We start from the raw sequence: 21,011 nt of genomic DNA, 5'->3' as shown, positions 1-21,011 counted from the left end.
ATTTTAAATTTCCCGGGGAACTTCCGGTTCAAAACGCCTTTGGAGGATGACGTATGCGCGTGACGTCGCGAGGTCCACGGAAGTGTTTGGACACAATACACAGAGCTCTGTTTTCTTCAACAAACTTCCACAGTATTCTGGACATCTGTGTTGGTGAATCTTTTGCAATTTGTTTAATGAACAATGGAGGCTGCAAAGAAGAACGTTGTAGGTGGGATCGGTGTATTAGCGGCTGGCTGTAGCAACACAACAAGGACTACTTACGCCTAGCCGATGCTAGCTGCCAAACCCACGGATGAAGCCCTTCGTCGCGCCGTTGATCGCTGGAACGCAGGTGAGCACGGCTGTTGAGGAGCAGATGAGGGCTGGCTGGCGTAGGTGGAGCGCTAATGTTTTTATCATAGCTCTGTGAGGTCCGGTTGCTAAGTTGCTAATTTAGCCTTAGCGTCGTTAGCAACAGCATTGTTAAGCTTTACCAGGCTGAGAATTATTAACCGTGTAGTTACATGTACATGGTTTAATAGTATTGTTGATCTTCTGTCTATCCTTCCAGTCAGGGATTTATGTATTTTGTTTCTATCTGCATATGAGAACCATGCTATCACGTTAGCTCAGCAGCTAAGTGTGTCACCGATGTATTGTCGTGGAGATAAAAGTCACTGTGAATGTCCATTTCGCGTGCTCGACTCTCATTTTCAAGAGGATATAGTATCCGAGGTGGTTTAAAATACAAATCCGTGATCCACAATAGAAAAAGGAGAGACTGTGGAATCCAATGAGCCAGCTTGTACCTAAGTTACGGTCAGAGCGAAAAAAGATACGTCCTGCACTGCCTCTAGTTCTTCACTCTAACGTTCCTCATCCACAAATCTTTCATCCTCGCTCAAATTAATGGGGTAATCGTCGCTTTGTCGCTCCGAATCTCTCTCGCTCCATTGTAAACAAAGGAAAATTGTTAGGAATATTGCCTCCTGTGACGTCACGCTACTTCCGGTACAGACAAGGCTTTTTTTATCAGCGAGCAAAAGTTGCGAACTTTATCGTCGATTTTCTCTACTAAATCCTTTTGGCAAAAATATGGCAATATCGCAAAATGATCAAGTATGACACATAGTATGGATCTGCTATTCCCGTTTAAATAAAAAAAAATTAATTTCAGTAAGCCTTTAAGAGCCACGGGTTGCTAACCCCCGACCTAGATGAAGCCCATGTACCACCAGTGGTACACATACCGCAGTTTTTTTTAAATCACTGTCTTAGAGGGTACTAATTGACGATTGTTCACCCACTAATGGGGAACGTGAGCTGGGTTTAGACCGTCGTGAGACAGGTGGTTAGTTTTACCCTACTGATGATGTGTTGTTGCAATAGTAATCAGCACCTCCAAGTCCGAGTCCGTGGTTCTCGCCCAGAAAAGGGTTGGGGAGGAGATCTTGTTCACGAGTGAGGGAAGAGTGGGTCTTGAGATCGACAGTAGGATTGATGCGGACACTGTATCGATCCTTTGTGGAAAAGCCAGAGCGGAGCAGGAAGGCAAAGCTCTCAATTTACGGGTCGATCTACGTTAACATTCCTCACCTATGGTTGTGAGCTTTGGGTCAAGGTCACGGGTACAAGGGTGAGAAGCTCTGTCATTCGGGAGGAGCTCAAAGTAAAGCCGCTGCTCCTCCACACAGAGAGGAGCCAGCTGAGGTGGTTTGGGCATCTGGTCAGGATTTCCCCTGGATGCCTCCCTGGGGAGGTGTGTAGAGCAGGTCCGACCGGTACGAGGCCACCTGGAGGACCCAGGACATATTAGAGAGACTATGTCTTTTGGGTGGCCTAGGACGAAGTGGATGGGGAGAGGGAAGTCTGGGCTTCTCTGCTCAGGCTGCTGCCCCCGCAACCCGACCTTGGATAAGGGGACCCCGAAAGGAACAAGCGGTAGAAAATGGATGGATGTGTGAGTGGCCTAATTTCCAGGAAAGTAAGGACCAGGCGGCCCGGACTTCTACCTTGACTTTTATTCTTATTTTAAAAACCATCGTCCTCGTTAGTGGACATTTGTATTGGGCCGATTTCTTTTGTCTGAGTTACATATTTCATACAGATGTTGCCATGTTATGCAAAATATAAATGTCTATACTGCAGTGGATCCTGGCATTAGGAGCTTTCGGAGGTTAAATCCGGTGATGTTCTGATCAAAGATTTATGCTGCCGATTCCGATAATCCACGAGTGAGATCGGCCAATACCAATTCTGATTTCTATCACATGTATTAAAGGCCTACTGAAATGATTTTTTAAAATTTAAACGGGAATAGCAGATCCATTCTATGTGTCATACTTGATCATTTCGCGATATTGCCATATTTTTGCTGAAAGGATTTAGTAGAGGAAATCGACGATAAAGTTCGCAACTTTTGCTCGCTGATAAAAAAAAGCCTTGCCTGTACCGGAAGTAGCGTGACGTCACAGGAGCTAGTATTCCTCACAATTCCCCATTGTTTACAATGGAGCGAGAGAGATTCGGACCGAGAAAGTGATGATTACCCCATTAATTTGAGCGAGGATGAAAGATTCGTGGATGAGGAACGTGAGAGTGAAGGACTAGAGTGCAGTGCAGGACGTATCTTTTTTCGCTCTGACCGTAACTTGGGTACAAGCTGGCTCATTGGATTCCACACTCTCCTTTTTTTATTGTGGATCACGGATTTGTATTTTAAACCACCTCGGATACTATATCCTCTTGAAAATGCGAGTCGAGAACGCAAAATGGACATTCAGTGCCTTTTATCTCCACGACAATACATCGGCGAAATGCTTTAGCTACGAGCTAACGTGATAGCATCGTGCTTTAACTGCATATAGAAACAAAAAAATAAACCCCTGACTGGAAGGATAGATAGAAAATCAACAATACTATTAAACCGTGGACATGTAAATACACGGTTAATGCTTTCCAGCCTGGCGAAGGTTAACAATGCTGTGCTAACGACGCCATTGAAGCTAACTTAGCAACTTAGCAACGGGACCTCACAGAGCTATGCTAAAAACATTAGCTCTCCACCTACGCCAGCCAGCCCTCATCTACTCATCAACACCCGTGCTCACCTGCGTTCCAGCGATCGGCAGAAGGACGAAGGACTTCACCCGATGCGTTTGGCGGCCCGGAGACGTAGGAAGTCAAGGTGAGGTCGGCGGCTAGCGCTCCAACAAAGTCCTCCTGGTTGTGTTGCTGTAGTCCGCTGCTAATACACCGATCCCACCTACAACTGTCTTCTTTGCAGCCTTCATTGTTCATTAAACAAATTGCAAAAGATGTCCAGAATACTGTGGAATTATGAAATGAAAACAGAGCTTTTTGTATAGGATTCTAAGGGTACCATAACTTCCGTTACTCTGACTTCGTCACGCGCATACGTCATCATACCGCGACGTTTCAGCCGGATATTTCCCGGGAAGTTTTAAATGTCACTTTATAAGTTAACCCGGCCGTATTGGCATGTGGTGCAATGTTAAGATTTCATCATTGATATATAAACTATCAGACTGCGTGGTCGGTAGTAGTGGGTTTCAGTAGGCCTTTAACTGTATATTTTTCAATTTATTAATGGTGACTGCTATTGACAGATTAGTTCCTGATTCTCTCTTATTATATACAATTGTTTGGTCTAAACCAGGGGTGTCAGACATACAGCCCACGGGCCATATCAGGCCCGCAAACTAGTTTAATCCGGCCCGCCGTCTGCAAGGTCGGTTTGCTAAATAGAAAAAATTAGCTGCATTTTTTTGAATAAAAGAAACTGCTGTTCTAAATTTGTCCACTGGATGTCGCAATAGCAATTCAAGTGTAACCAACGTCACACATGACAGTGTTTAAAGATGACATGCCCTCTGGATTGGCTGCCGTTACTCCAATCAGCGCAGTTGCAAGCAATCAGCTGCTCCTGTTGTGTCTGGCAGCAGCTGGCGGCAGTATCGACGCACAATACCTTCTTTCATTGTAAATTCATCTACTCAACGGGTAAAATAACAAAATGGTAAGATGCAAATACTTAAATCAGCTTGACCATCATCTTCGTAGTTAGAGTTCCGTGCAGCGCTTGCAATTCATTGAATGCACGATGCGCACCCTGAGCTCCATTGTAAAAATGTGTGTTTCTACATTTGTTGTTTGTTCTATTTTATTTCCTACTTAAATCTACCATGTTCACATCAGTTAAGTTTGTACTTATGTTACCTTGATTTCGGCTATGGTGTCATTTTGATAACTTACACCATGGTCATATTAAAATGATAATAAATTAATGTGTTGTGGGAGTTGCAGATGTCACTAATGCGGTGGTCTGAGGAAGCACTCGATTGCTTTTCCAAACATTTTCAATGAACTGCCAACATGACAATTCAAAACAGGAAGTGCTAAAACTTTAATGACTTTGTAAAAACAGTGAGACAAAGTCTAAGTTTATTGTGTTCTTCATGGTGTTTTTGAACGGCACCATTTTTTCCCTCTGAATTTATCACTAACTTGAAGTGTTTTGTCAAGAGGATTATTTGTAATATGTAAATTTTCTGAATGTGCTTGTTCTATTTTTGGCCCAAGTATAGACAAAGAAAACAATCTGAAGTTTTCTTTATTTTCATTATTTTAATGCCATGATTTTTAACGGGCCGTGTGTGAATAGATTTTCTTCCATGCGGCCTCTGAGCTAAAATGAGTTTGACACCCCTGGTCTAAACAAAGTCAAAAGTACAGAATAACTAATCAAAATCAAAAACTACAATTACTCAATGATTATTTTTCACCCTCAGTCCTCCTTTGTCCAATGAATAATTGCCTGGATTTGTAAACATTAACAAAAACATAATTGTGTTGTTGTTTGAGTTGATTTTGAACGTCCATCCATCCATTTACTACCGCTTGGCCCTTTCGGGGTCACGGGGGGTGCTGGAGCCTATCTCAGCTGCATTCGGGGGGAAGGCGGGGTACACCCTGGACAATTCGCCACCCCATCACAGGGCAAACATAGATAGACAACATTCACACTCCAGGGCCAATTTAGTGTTGCCAATCAATTTATCCCCAGGTGCATGTCTTTGGAGGTGGGAGGAAGCCGGAGTACCCGGAGGGAACCCACGCAGTCACGGAGAGAACATGCAAACTCCACACAGAAAGATCCCGAGCCGGGGATTGAACTCAGGACCTTCGTATAGTGAGGCACATGCACTAACCCCTGTGCCACAGTGATTTTGAACAACATATCCGAAAAGGAGTAGGGAAAAAACAGATCTTATTCAATCCTACTCATTTTCCATTTCATAGCAATTACTAAAACATTTGTTCACCTCATGTTCTTAATTCGTAACACAATTTAAATCAATGACTAATACATGTGACAGTTCTCATAAATAAACAGTTCAGCAATTTGTGAGTCACATATTGACTAAGATTATCTCATTTTCAATAGGGTTGTAATGTTTATCAGGATTCTTCTTCCTTGTACTTTGTAAACACTTTGAACGGTTTCTTAAACTGGATCATATTAGTACATTCATTGTTATTGTTTGATTTCTTTGCTTAATCCATTCCATAATTTAATTCCACATACTGATGTACTAAAGGTCTTAAGTGTTGGACGTGCATACACATGTTTTAAGTTAGATTTTTACTTAAAGGCCTACTGAAATGAATTTGTTTTATTTAAACGGGGATAGCAGATCTATTCTATGTGTCATACTTGATCATTTCGCGATATTGCCATATATTTGCTGAAAGGATTTAGTATAGAACAACGACGATAAAGATTGCAACTTTTGGTATCTGATAAAAAAAAGGCTTGCCCCTACCGGAAGTAGCGTGACGTAGTCAGTTGAACATATACGCAAAGTTCCCTATTGTTTACAATGATGGCCGCATGAAGTGAGAGAGATTCGGACCGAGAAAGCGACAATTTCCCCATTAATTTGAGCGAGGATGAAAGATTTGTGGATGAGTAAAGTGCAAGTGAAGGACTAGTGGGGAGTTGAAGCTATTCAGATAGGGAAGATGCTGTGAGAGCCGGGGGTGAGGCTGCATACTCACGGTACCTGATATTCAGCTGGGAATGACTACAACAGTAAATAAACACAAGACATATATATACTCTATTAGCCACAACACAACCAGGCTTATATTTAATATGCCACAAATTAATCCTGCATAAAAACACCTGCGTGTTTGTTGTGCTGGCTCCTAGCTCCTATGCTAGCTCCTAGCTCCATAGAACACGCCAATACAATTCAAACACCTGATCAACACACACAATCACTCAGCCCAAAAGACCGTTCACCTAACCCAAGGTTCATAAAGCTTATATATTTTTAAAAAGTTACGTACGTGACGCGCACGTACGGTCAAGCTATCAAATGTTTAGCAGCCAAGGCTGCATACTCACGGTACCTGGTATTCAGCTGGGAATGACTAAAACAGTAAATAAACACAAGACATATATTTACTCTATTAGCCACAACACAACCAGGCTTATATTTAATATGCCACAAATTAATCCTGCATAAAAACACCTGCGTGTTTGTTATGCTAGCTCCTAGCTCCTATGCTAGCTCCTAGCTCCATAGAACACGCCAATACAATTCAAACACCTGATCAACACACAAAATCACTCAGCCCAAAAGACCGTTCACCTAACCCAAGGTTCATAAAGCTTATATATTTAAAAAAAGTTACGTACATACGCAAAAAAAAGTTGCGCACATACGGTCAAGCGATCAAATGTTTAGAAGCCAAAGCTGCATACTCACAGTAGCACGTCTGCGTCTTTGTCATCCAAATCAAAGTAATCCTGGTAAGAGTCTGTGTTGTCCCAGTTCTCTACAGGCGTCTGTGTATCGAAGTCAAAAGTCCTCCTGGTTAGAGTCTCTGTTATCCGAGTTCTTCCATCTTGACTGCATCTTTCGGGAATGTAAACAAAGAAGCGCCGGCTGTGTACTGTTGTTGCTGACTACGTTCGAAAAATACGTCCATTTCGCACCGACAACTTTCTTCTTTGCTTGCTCAGCTTCCTTCTCCATAATGCAATGAACATGATTGCAACAGATTCACGAACACAGATGTCCAGAATACTGTGGAATTATGAAATGAAAACAGAGCTTTTTGGTATTGGCTTCAATGTGGAAGGCATACCCGTGTTCCCCGGTCTACGTCACGCGCATACGTCATCCTCAGAGGCGTTTCGAACCGGAAGTTTAGCGGCAAATTTAAAATGTCACTTTATAAGTTAACCCGGCCGTATTGGCATGTGTTATAATGTTAAGATTTCATCATTGATATATAAACTATCGGACTGCGTGGTCGGTAGTAGTGGGTTTCAGTAGGCCTTTAAGGTTATATTTCTTCTTTTTTGTTGAGAAGAATTTTGTGCGATCTTGCGTAGTAGAAGGTCATAGTTGGCTTTGTTTATAATTTTAGCTGTTTGCAAATGCACCAGATAGTTAAATTTCGATATTTTTGATTCAATATATAAAGGGTTTGAATGTTCACTATAACAGACATTTTGTATTATTCTAACTGACCTTTTTTGTAACAATTAGTGAATGAAGTGTACTTGTGCAGTTATTTCTACACAGTAACTCAGATATGGTAAGCTAGCAAGCAGTATTTTGAGAAAAATAAAAATATTGATCTAATCACTTTGTTTATGGATCGATCTGTCCACCTATTACATGCCTTGACAATGCTGACACACCAGTAGGGTTGGGTATCGTTTGAATTCGAACGATTCCGATTCCGATTCCGATTCCTGACGATTCTCGATTCCGATTCTTTTAAGAGGCAGGGTCAAAAAAAAGTTTAGGATATTTTAAATGAGCTAGCTAACCTACAGTCTTTCTGAATGAAATAGTCTGACATTCTCCATCAATTTTAATTCTATTAACTTTTTATGAACTTTACTATAAATTCCTCACAGGGCTGTTTTCAACTAGAATATCAATATAAAATCTATGAACTTGAATATAAATATTATAAATTATGAATACATTTTCCCAGGGGTACACTTTCCTCAAGAGAGCTTTATTTTTGAAAACCTCATGAAAACACATTTACACATAAGTGTATGATGCTGCAGGAAACCTCATGAAAACACCTTTACACATAAGTGTATGATGCTGCAGGAAACCTCATGAAAACACATTTACACACACAAGTGTATGATGCTGCAGGTACTTAAAAATGTTACCGTGCTCCCACTGATGGGCTAACCTGGTGCAGAAAAGCAAATAAACAATAAGAAACAACTTGCAAAACCCAGTCCAGATTAGCAGCAGGTACAGTATAAAATCAGAGACAGTTCTTGTTTAGGAAAATTACCATATCCGCCTTCTCAGGCAGGATGCGTGAGCGTTCTGGACAGGTAGTGTCTCCTGCTGTGGAAAATACACGTTCGCTGGGTGTGGAAGAAGCTTGAACGCATAAATAGGAGAAAGCGAGATCTGACAGCAAAGGATAAGTCTTTTGTTGGTTCCACCGGACCACCACCATGCAGCAGGGTCGTAAGACATAAGTATCGGTGGAACGTCCTGGTACATCTGCAGCTCTCTCTCCACTCGTTTCTTGATGGACATGGAGCTCTGTTATTTCGCGGTTATTTAATTTTTTTTTTGTAAAGTAAAGCCACACTTTCGACCGCCGACGCCCGCTATCCATGCTTGAGCTTGACTGACTCGCTCGGCTATGCTAACACTTCCGGCGGTGGGCGCTTCTTCGTTGATGTTCAGCGGCTTCTTCTTCCGGTTCGGCGGACATATTTTTTTCCGGTCGGCGGACTGGGTATCGAAACTAAGAATCAAAATTTAAACTTTTGAACGATTCCTGGAGAATCGGAAAGTTAGTCCCGGTTCCAATCGATACTCGATAATCGATACCCAACCCTACACACCAGCAGTTGTTATAAAGCAGGAGCTCCGTAGTGTTTTAGGAATTTGCTGCAAAAATGTTAATGTCGCCTCCAGGCTTTGAACTGAACCCGGGGCCCGGTTTGGTGTCATTCTTGGGCCGGATTAGACCCTGTGTCGTCAATTGAATAGCCCTGGAGTGGGTTAGTTGGTGTTTAATGCTGTTAGGGTGTATTCACACTTGTCATTTTTGGCTGGTAAAACGGACTAGAGTCCTTTTACTCTGCTGGTAAGGTTTGTTTGGTCATTTGTGAACGCAGTCCAGAAAAAAAAGGACAGAACCATCCAGGGTCTGCTTGACAGTGGACTGTAGTCCTGAATGAGGCAGGTGACCAAAACATCGGATGTGATGTCACCAAATGCGAGCGTAACCAGGCGATGCAAAGCAACCAAAAGAATGAAATGTAAGCCTAGAACTTTTTTGATGTTTTTTATATAAATAATTAATAGCCCTGTGTTACATCTCAGCTTGTACAAAGATCTGGCATACAAAGTCCCCCGGTAGACGTGTTGTTGTAGACGTGTGAGGTTGTCAGACAACGTACATGTCACATGCGCCATCCAATCAAGCACGGCTTTATGCACATGTTTAGTTGTGAGCATTGTTAGTTATGTGGACAAAAATACAAAGGTGAACGCACACCAGACCTCACCTAACCCGCAAGTGGCCTAGTGGTTAGAGTGTCCGCCCTGAGATAGGTAGGTTGTGAGTTCAAACCCCGGCCGAGTCATACCAAAGACTATAAAAATGGGACTCATTACATCCCTGCTTGGCACTCAGCATCAAGGGTTGGAATTGGGGGTTAAATCACCAAAAATGATTCCCGGGTGCGGTCACCGCTGCAGCCCACTGCTCCCCTCACCTCCCAGGGGGTGATCAAGGGTGATGGGTCAAATGCAGAGAATAATTTCGCCACACCTAGTGTGAGTGTGTGACAATCATTGGCACTTTAACTTTAAGTGTTATATTTAAAAAATATAACCAGAGTACAGTACTGAACTACCAGTTTGAACGCAAATTTAGGCTTTAAAAGCCACTACAAAGAAAGCATGTTTTTCCAGGTTTTTTTTGTGTATTGCGTTAGTTCGACAATAATAATTTGTTGAATACTAACATGAAACACTTTGTAGCAAATAAAAGACTAACCATTAAAAGAACTAACATACCTTAACTCAGACCTGGGCAAATTAAGGGCCGCATGCTTTTGATTGATTGATTGAAACTTTTATTAGTAGATTGCACAGTACAGTACATATTCCTTACAATTGACCACTAAATGGCAACACCCGAATAAGTTTTTCAACTTGTTTAAGCCGGGGTCCACGTTAATCAATTCATGCGGCCCGTTAAGCTTTTCAATCTGGCCCGCCGGACTCCTTGAGTTTCCAATAATTTCTACAACTCTTATTTTTTTGTGATAGAGTGATTGGAGCACATACTTGGTCACAAAAAAACATTCATGAAGTTTAGTTCTTTTATGAATTTATTATGGGTCTACTGAAAATGTGAGCAAATCTGCTGGGTCAAAAGTATACATAAAGCAATGTTAATATTTGCTTACATGTCCCTGTTTGGCCACAATATCCAGCAATATGTTTGGTGGAGAAAAGGTGAGGCCTTTAATCCCAGGAACACCATGCCTACCGTCAAGCATGGTGGTGGTAGTTATTATGCTCCGGGCCTGTTTTGCTGCCAATGGAACTGGTGCTTTACAGAGAGTAAATGGGACAATGAAAAAGGAGGATTACCTCCAAATTCTTCAGGACAAACTAAAATCATCAGCCCGGAGTTTGGGTCTTGGACGCAGTTGAGTGTTCCAACAGGACAATGACCCCAAACACACGTCAAAAGTGGTAAAGGAATGGCGCAATCAGGCTAGAATTAAGGTTTTAGAATGGTATTCCCAAAGTCCTGACTTAAACGTGTGGACAATGCTGAAGAAACAAGTCCATGTCAGAAAACCAACACATTTAGCTGAACTGCACCAATTTTGTCAAGAGGAGTGGTCAAAAATTCAAGCAGAAGCTTGTGGATGGCTACCAAAAGCGCCTTATTGCAGTGAAACTTGCCAAGGGACATGTAACCAAATATTACATTGCTGTATGTATACTTTTGACCCAGCAGATTTGCTCACATTTTCAGTAGACCCATAATTAATCCATAAAAGAACCAAACTTCATGAATGTTTTTTGTAACTAACAAGTATGTGCTCCAATCACAAAAAAATAAGAGTTGTAGAAATTATTGGAAACTCAAGACAGCCATGACATTGTGTTCTTTACAAGTGTATGTCAACTTTTGACCACGATTGTACATCGGCCCTGGAGGAGGGAACGTCTCCCCCGCGCTCCTTGACCACAGTCTGGGAAAGGTGTAACGTGATGTTTCTTGGTGCCTGGATCTTTGAAAATTAGTGCAAGGTGTTCTTTTTCTTAGCCCGTTTACATGGCATGCAAAACATCTCTCCACCTTCATAAGTGAGCCATTTGCTGAAAAGTGGCTCCTGAAGCCACTTTTCATTGAAGCTTCACTTCTTGGGTTTATTGCTCGCCATGACGAAAACAATAACACGCGGCAGTCGGTAAAAACGTGCGGACTTCCGGAAATGAGCGTCCTTTCTGATTTCAATGCGTGAAAAGACACAAAAAGTGCGTTAACACCACCAGTGGTACAGTTTAAAACGCTTCTTTTATTAACCGGGCTCATGCATCAGTCATGCCTACCCACTTATTACTTACTGCGCCTTTCAATAGAGCTCAGTAATTGTGGGCATTGCCTCACCGTCAGAAGACATGCGTGACATTGAGATGGTATAGTCATTATGCTATAGAGATGCTTGCAATGTCACAACAAGCTTCTACTGTAGTTTTATTCACTGCATCACAGTGACTCTTTCACATCGTTGTTGGTCTTTGATCTTTTTGCACATCCTGAGAATGAAGAGGTTTCTACTAGGGGTGTAACGGGACGTGTATTTGTATTTAACCGTTTTGGTACGGTGGTTTCGGTTCGGTTCGGAGGTGTACCGAACGAGTTTCCACACGAACATATTAAGTAGCCAAAAGCTAAAGTCTTAACAAGCTGCTTCGCGTTCTGCCTCTGTCTCTGTCAGTACTCTACACAGCTCCCAGCATTGTCCCACCCACACAACCATCTGATTGGTTACACACGGAGCGGTAACAGCCAATCAGCAGTGCGTATTCAGAGCGGTAACAACCAATCAGCATTGCGTATTCAGAGCGCCTGGAATCAGTTCTCCAGCGTCGAGCAGGTAGGTGTTTAGCAGGTGAGCATAAGGCAGCGGACTCTCCCCAAATTATAATAAACACCTCCCAGTCAACTACTAGTAACATCACTATGAGCCCGTTGACGTTCCAGAAACCTAAACGGCAGCTCAGCTCGCTCGCAGTCCTGGCTTGAGGTGAAGGCTAATTAGCTTTTAGCGTAACGTTAGCTCATTTTGCTGTGTGTGTGTGTGTGTGTGTGTGTGTGTGTGTGTGTGTGTGTGTGTGTGTGTGTGTGTGTGTGTGTGTGTGTGTGTGTGTGTGTGTGTGTGTGTGTGTGTGTGTGTGTGTGTGTGTGTGTGTGTGTGTGTGTGTGTTATGGACAGCAAAGCCCTGTCCGTCTGTTATTTCACATTACCTTTTTCTGTGTTGATTGAGCTGTGTTGAAGCAGCAAAAAAGGACATTATGTTAAATGAAGAGTTTCTGTCTCTGATAGTCATACTTGCCAACCCTCCTGTTTTTAGCGGGAGAATCCCGGTATTCAGCGCCTCTCCCGACAACCTCCCGGCAGAGATTTTCTCCCGACAAACTCCCGGTATTCAGCGTAGCTGGAGGCCACGCCCCCTCCAGCTCAATGCGGACCTGAGACTGAGTGGGGACAGCCTGTTCTCACGTCCGCTTTCCCACAATATAAACAGCTTGCCTGCCCAATGAACGGAGAAGTTAAACAGGACAATACTGCCATCTAATGGATAGCCACCGGAACACTGAAATTCAAGTATATATATATTTTTTCTATGTAAATAAAATAAATATATATATATATATATATATAGCTAGAATTCACTGAAAGTCAAGTATTTCATACACATATATATATATATATATATATATATATATATATATATATATATATATATATATATATATATATATATATATATATATATATATATATATATATATATGACATACTCGATTTGGTGAATTCTAGCTGTAAATAACCACGCCCCCAACCACCCCCCCACCCCCTACCCCCCACCTCCCGATATTGGAGGTCTCAAGGTTGGAAAGTATGCTGATAGTTGATATAATAATGTAACTGCATCATTAAGCCTACATGAACTCCATGGTGTTCAGGGATCAATAGTCTCTCCTATTGCTGTTGTACTATTTTTTCAGCTATAGTTACATTAATCATTAGTAACGGAGCAGCCTAGTTTTGAATGGCAGGGTCCCTGCTATCACATGTTGATAAAATATAACATTTGCATAATAAAAATCAACTACTGGCTTCCCAAATGCTGTAATAAATTAAGGATGATGAGTTAACTTGAAACTGTTTAATGTTGCACTTTTTATATGTAGAAGAAAAGTTTTGTCATTTTATTTCATCTGAGCAACAACTTGAGGCAGTTTAATGTGGATTAACGTGGGCAGAATTATTATAGTGTTCCCAATGTTAAAAGGATAAAGCCATTGTTTACAAATTTTGTAAATAAATAACCAAAAAATGTATATTTTGTTGTTTTGTTACTGTACCGAAAATGAACCGAACCGTGACCTATAAACCGAGGTACGTACCGAACCGAAATTTTTGTGTACCGTTACACCCCTAGTTTCTACACAAGGGTTTGTGCTTTGCAGATGTTTCAAAATCAACCATGTATCAGCTCTTGTCTGTTTCAGTCTTTTTGTGTTGTGGGGCATCAACATGTACTTGGGCTGTAAGTAAGTGACTCTGCCTCCGTGATGACCCAGAAATGTCGGAAGCTATTGATGTCCTCATCACCCTTAATTATTTTAGGTCAGAGTCAGAAAGGTACGTGGGGGTGCCATCAATATATCTAGGATGAAAAAGCTGTTGGGATTACACTATCGTGGGTGATTGAAAGAAAAATGTGCGGGTTAAGGGTTAAACCAAAATTACTGAGGCAAAATATGCTTTAAGAGCACCGTCACCAAACCGTGCCGCATCAGAGTTGAGCATATTTAGCTTCTTGGATTTGTTGCGTAAAGAACGTGCACAGAGAAGAATAGCAATGAGATTTTACTGAAATCCATCTCGCCCAAATTGAGTCCAGTCTTTGCAAGTATTTCCAGTGCCACGTTAGCCTGAGATAATGCAATTATGCAACACAAAGAAGTTGACTGTCCGTAAACGCGGAGATTAGTGAACCTCGTCAAGTGGTTGACGCAGAAGAGATGGTGAAGTCCAGACCGTGGAGCGAACTAGAGTTGTCTCGATACCAATATTTTGCTTTTAACTTGTAATTAGTGTTCTGTGTCTTGCAATGTCCCCTCTTGTAATGTCCAGTGTTATTATGTATTTTACTATGTATTGCTTTTATATTTCCAGTATTATGTATTATTACTTTGAACTGTTTATATTTAATTTTTTATCCTGTAAAGCGTGTTTGAGTACACTGAAAAGCGCTATACCAAATAAAATGTATTATTATTATTATTATTAATATTTTGGTACCGGTACGAAAATGTACACTACCGTTCAAAAGTTTGGGGTCACATTGAAATGTCCTTATTTTTGAAGGAAAAGCACTGTACTTTTCAATGACTTTAAAGAAATACACTCTATACATTGTTAATGTGGTAAATGACTATTCTAGCTGCAAATGTCTGGTTTTTGGTGCAATATCTACATAGGTGTATAGAGGCCCATTTCCAGCAACTATCACTCCAGTGTTCTAATGGTACAATGTGTTTGCTCATTGGCTCAGAAGGCTAAATGATGATTAGAAAACCCTTGTGCAATCATGTTCACACATCTGAAAACAGTTTAGCTCGTTACAGAGGCTACAAAACTGACCTTCCTTTGAGCAGATTGAGTTTCTGGAGCATCACATTTGTGGGGTCAATTAAACGCTCAAAATGGCCAGAAAAAGAGAACTTTCATCTGAAACTCGACAGTCTATTCTTGTTCTTAGAAATGAAGGCTATTCCACAAAATTGTTTGGGTGACCCCAAACTTTTGAACGGTAGTGTATTTCGATACTTTTCAACACTTTTCTAAATAAAGGGGACCACAAAAAATGGCATTATAGGCTTTATTTTAACAAAAAATCTTAGGGTACATTAAACATGTGTTCCTTATTGCAATCGACTAACAACTTCATCCTTGTCATATTAAAGACTATAAAAATGGGGCCCATTACCTCCCTGCTGGGCACTCAGCATCAAGGGTTGGAATTGGGGGTTAAATCACCAAAATGATTCCCGAGCGCGGCCATCGCTGCTGCTCACTGCTCCCCTCACCTCCCAGGGGATGGGTAAAATGCAGAGGGTAATTTCACCACACCTAGTGTGTGTGTGACAATAAGGGGTACTTTAACTTTTTAAATAAAATAGTGAACATACTAGACAAGTTGTCTTTTATTAGTAAGTAAGCAAACAAAGGCTCCTAATTAGTCTGCTGACATATGCAGTAACATATTGTGTCATTTATCTCCCTATTATTTTGTCAATATTATGAGGGACAGGCTGTAAAAACTGATTATTAATATTCAGTACTTGTTAATTTATTGTTAATATCTGCTTATTTTCTGTTTTAACATGTTCTATCTACACTTCTGTTGAAATGTAATAATCACTTATTCTTCTGTTGTTTGGATACTTTACATTATTTTTGGATGATACCACAAATTTAGACATCGATCCGATACCAAGTAGTTACAGGATCATACATTGGTCATAATTTAAGTTCTCATGTGCCCAGGGACGCATCTCCTGACTTTATGAATATACTATGAATTAAAAAAATAAATTTGTGACGATGAAATATATTGATGTAATCATAGTAGTATCAACTAGATACGTTCTTGTACTTGGTATCATTACAGTGGATGTCAGGTGTAGATCCACCCATGGCATTTGTTTACATTGTGACGCCGGTGAGCTATCGTATCCTCCTACGGTGTGTAGTGAAGCATTTTTAGCAATTCCTCGTCCTGCAGGGATGATACTTGTAAAAAACTCACTTCATTTGTTGCCATGGAGGCGAAGATTAGTGATTTAGAAGTAGCTAAAACACTGCCGATTGTGGATGGACACTAGCTAGCCATGTTTTAAAGCACCTCTTCCTGTCGGCATTTCAGTGTTATAACTTCACCTTTATCTTTACTTTTTAAGCCAAAATGCTTCCATTCTCCCTTTTCTGTCTACACACCGTGTCTGTTTTTAAGTACTCTGTGATTGTGCGCTGCCGAACATGCTCATCTGCTCGTAAAACCAGCAATGTCATGACGTGATGACGATGCAAAAAAAATATGGCGACCCGGTACTTTTCAAACAGTGTATAGTACTGTTTTTGATTCATTAGTACAGCGGTACTATACTTGTACCGGTATACCGTACAACCATAAAGCAAACATTATTGTTTAATGCAACACTAATGGGTAAAACATCCTTTGGCGCTAGTGTTAAGAATTAAATGCATCTGCGACATAAATCTTCAAAACATGTACAATAATAGTGTAATCAGGCTAATAATTTGTCACTGGAACGGGTTAATTAAAATTCCATTATTTGTCATTGTCCTGGGATGGATAATATACTGCCTGATGTGCTCAACTGTTGTTAGTTATGAAGTAAGTGAATAAAGCGTTATATATAAATATATATATTGCGCAAGTAAAGAATATGAGGGGATTTTACTTTTTTTTTAGATAAAAATGTAACTTTTTGACTAGAATCCAAAGATAGCACAGATGAGCTCACAGTGTTTCATAGGGCCCATCCATGGAGATTGATCTGCATTGGTTATGTCATGGTAGTCACCAGGTTTATTCCTCCTCCTTCAGCCGTTCATTGAGACGTTCATTAAATAGAATCATGTGAATCTTGAATTGAATGCGATCATTAATAATAGTTAGGTCATATTTTCTCATGATGTACTTGATATACCAGTCAGCCAAGGTGAACGCACCGTGGACGTGTTCATTTGCATAGATTGCACCTACGCAAAACAGTCGGGGTCAAAATTTTACGTACATTTGTAAAGAACATAATGTCATGGCTGTCTTGAGTTTCCGATCATTTCTACAACTCTTATTTTTTTGTGATAGAGTGATACTTGCACATACTTGTTGGTCACAAAAAACATTCATGAAGTTTGGTTCTTTTATGAACATATTATGGGTCTACTGAAAATGTGAGCAAATGTGCTGGCTCAAAAGTATACATACAGCAATGTTAATATTTGCTTACATGTCCCTTGGCAAGTTTCACTGCAATAAGGCGCTTTTGGTAGCCATCCACAAGCTTCTGGTTGAATTTTTGACCACTCCTCTTGACAAAATTGGTGCATTTCAGCTAAATGTGTTGGTTTTCTGACATGGACTTGTTTCTTCAGCATTGTCCACACGTTTAAGTCAGGACTTTGGGAAGGCCATTCTAAAACCTTGATTCTAGCCTGATTTAGCCATTCCTTTACCACTTTTGACGTGTGTTTGGGCGAGAGATGTCCGATAATATCGGACTGCAGATATTATCGGCCGATAAATGCTTTAAAATGTGATATTGGAAATGATCGGTTTCGGTTTCAAAAAGTAAAATGTATGACTTTTTAAAACGCCGCTGTGTACACGGACGTAGGGAGAAGTACAGAGCGCCAATAAACCTTAAAGGCACTGCCTTTGCATGCCGGCCCAATCACATAATATCCACGGCTTTTCACACACACAAGTGAATGCAAGGCATACTTGGTCAACAGCCATACAGGTCACACTAAGGGTGGCCGTATAAACAACTTTAACACTGTTACAAATATGCGCCACACTGTGAACCCACACCAAACAAGAATGACAAACACATTTCGGGAGAACATCCGCACCGTAACACAACACAAACATAACAGTTTAAATACCCAGAACCCCTTGCAGCACTAACTCTTCCGGGACGCTACAATTTACACCCCCCGCTATCCTCCACCCACCCACCTAACCCCCCCCCCCCACCCTCAACCTCCTCATGCTCTCTCAGAGCATGTCCCAAATTCCAAGCTGCTGTTTTGAGGCATGTTTTAAAAAATAATGCACTTTGTGACTTCAATAATAAATATGGCAGTGCCATGTTGGCATTTTTTTCCATAACTTGAGTTAAATTCTTTTGGAAAACCTTGTTACATTGTTTAATGCATCCAGCGGGGCATCACAACAACATTTGGCATAATAATGTGTTAATTCCACAGTATCGGTTGATATCGGAATCGGTAATTAAGAGTTGGACAATATCGGAATATCGGATATCGGCAAAAAAGCCATTATCGGACATCTCTAGTTTGAGGTCATTGTCCTGTTGGATCACCCAGCTGCGCCCAAGACCTGAAGAATTTGGAGGTAATCCTCATTTTTCATTGTCCCATTTAAAGCACCAGTTCCATTGGCAGCAAAACAGGCCCAGAGCATAATACTACCACCACCATGCTTGACGGTGGGAATGGTGTTCCTAGAATTAAAGGCCTCACCTTTTCTCCTCCAAACATGTTGCTGGGTATTGTGGCCAAACAGCTACATTTTTGTTTCATCTCACATAACATAGACAAATATAAGACCTTTTGGAGGAAAGTTCTGTGGTGACAAGTATGTGCTCCAATCACTCTATCGCAAAAAAATAAGAGTTGTAGAATTTATTGGAAACTCAAGACAGCCATGACATTATGTTCTTTACAAGTGTATGTAAACCTTTGACCATGACTGTATATGGAAGAATGCAAGCAAGCACATTGCATACGTTTTTGCTCTAAACTTTGTTTTCCTCCTCTCACAGTGCCCGCAACAACAAGAGGAGGAGTTTGGCGGTCGGGACCCCTTCGCCCACGCTCTCACGACCGCTTTCGCCTCTCCCACTTGCCACAGGTACTCGTGTGTTTTTGTGCTCACCCTGGCGTGTCAGCTGAGATCTGTGTGCGATTATTGCTTGGCACAGGCTCATTAGATGTGCTGTGGACACGTTGACGAAAGGGGCGGTCGACTCTGTCAGGATTAGAAGCTTGTTTTGATGCCGAATGTCACAAGATTGTTCGCATTTCCCTCTGGTCTTATTGCGTTTTATTTCCTCCCAATGTGATCACACTAGGATGCATGAATAATTCCATGTTGGATCCTCCTTGGTGTCAGTGTTTGGAAATGTTCTAGCTTGCTGGCTAAATACCACTTGATTGAGCCCAATCTAAGGGATCCAAAACAAAAGCTGTTTTAAAATAGCATGTGTTAGTTCAAAGGGAACTTATGATGATTTTATTTTACATTCAAAACACTTCTTTGTGGTCTAGATCAGTGTTTTTCAACCACTAGTGTGCCGTGGGAGATTATCAAATTTCACCTATTTGGGTAAAACATTTTTTTGCAAACCAGTAATTATAGTCTGCAAATAAAGTGTTGTTGTTGAGTGTCGGTGCTGTCTAGAGCTCGGCAGAGTAACAGTGTAATACTCTTCCATATCAGTAGGTGGCAGCTGGTAGCTAATTGCTTTGTAGATGTCGGAAACAGCGGGAGGCAGTGTGCAGGTAAAAAGGTGGTTAAACCAAAAATAAACAAAAGGTGAGTGCCCCTAAGTAAAGGCATTGAAGCTTAAGGGAGGCTATGCAGAATAAAACTAAAACTGAACTGGCTACAAAGTAAACAAAAACAGAATGCTGGACGACAGCAAAGACTTACTGTGGAGCAAAGACGGCGTCCACAATGTACATCCGAACATGACATGGCAATCAACAATGTCCCCACAAAGAAGGATAAAAACAACTGAAATATTCTTGATTGCTAAAACAAAGTACATGCGGGAAATGTCGCTCAAAGGAAGACATGAAACTGCTACAGGAAAATACCAAAAAAAGAGAAAAAGCCACCAAAATAGGAGCGCAGGTCAAGAACTAAAACACTACTCACAGGAAAACAGCAAAAAACTCCAAATAAGTCAGGGTGTGATGTGACAGGTGGTGACAGTACACCTACTTTGAGACAAGAGCTATAGTGATGCATGCTTGGTTATGCTTTAAAGTCATATCCAACAATTGCGACAATGACTTTTTACTGACAACTGAGTTTATTTTTTTATTGATTTCTGCTGGTGGTGTGCCTCCGGATTTTTTAAACGCAAAAAATGTGCCTCGGCTCAAAAAAGGTTGAAAAACACTGATCTAGATAATATGTATTGGATATGCTTTTGTGTAGTTTTTTTGTCCAGTCACATGTTTGCGTACGTCTGCAAGATGTTTGTTTGTGGAGGCGTTCCCAGATTGCAAATTAAACCACGCCCAACCCTCTGCAAAAGTATATTAATTGATCTTTTGAAAATGTACTGTTAAATATGTAACTTGAAGACAAATGTCACCACTATTTATTTTCCAGACACGGTCGAAAATAAACTTCTCAAACAACATATATAGATTCACCCGGTCATAACAATATGTACACCTGCAAACTCTCTGACTGATACAAGAGCTGCATACAAAAGCGCTGCTTTTTGCAGCATTTAAGTCACTGAAAGTTATTTTGCACATGTTGTCAAATTTAGATAGAAATGCCGTATTTTCCGGAACATAGGGCGCACCAGATTATAAGGCACGCTGCCGATGAGCGGGTCTATTCAGGTCTATTTTCATACAAAAGGCGCACCGGATAACAAGGCACATTAAAGAGGTCTAAATGTAAAAGACTTCCTTGTGGTCTACATAACATGTAACGGTGGTTCTTTGGTCAAAATGTTGCATAGATGATGTTTTACATATCATGTTCAAGCCGCTTTCTGACAGTCGCTTCAGGATGCGCCGTTTTGTGGACGGTCTTATTTACGTGGCTCACCTTCGACAGCGTCTTCTCCCCGTCATCTTTGTTGTAGCG

The 21,011-nt window shown here is 41.0% G+C and overlaps 1 protein-coding gene across 3 annotated transcripts in view; it reads left to right on the top strand.

Annotated features, from left to right (window-relative positions):
• The window catches only part of mast3a (microtubule associated serine/threonine kinase 3a), a 142,169-nt gene that overhangs the window by 30,502 nt on the left and 90,656 nt on the right, over positions 1-21,011 (top strand). For all 3 annotated transcript variants that reach the window (XM_062022221.1, XM_062022220.1, XM_062022219.1), the window contains one exon: positions 18,940-19,028. In XM_062022221.1, coding sequence (XP_061878205.1) covers positions 18,940-19,028 — 89 coding nt within the window. The remainder of the gene's footprint in view (positions 1-18,939; positions 19,029-21,011) is intronic.

This window comes from Entelurus aequoreus, linkage group LG16, assembly GCF_033978785.1.
Source record: "Entelurus aequoreus isolate RoL-2023_Sb linkage group LG16, RoL_Eaeq_v1.1, whole genome shotgun sequence".
NCBI classification, from domain to species: Eukaryota; Metazoa; Chordata; class Actinopteri; order Syngnathiformes; family Syngnathidae; genus Entelurus; species Entelurus aequoreus.
Note: the sequence above shows the minus strand (reverse complement) of the source record. Positions and strands in the feature narration are given on the sequence as shown.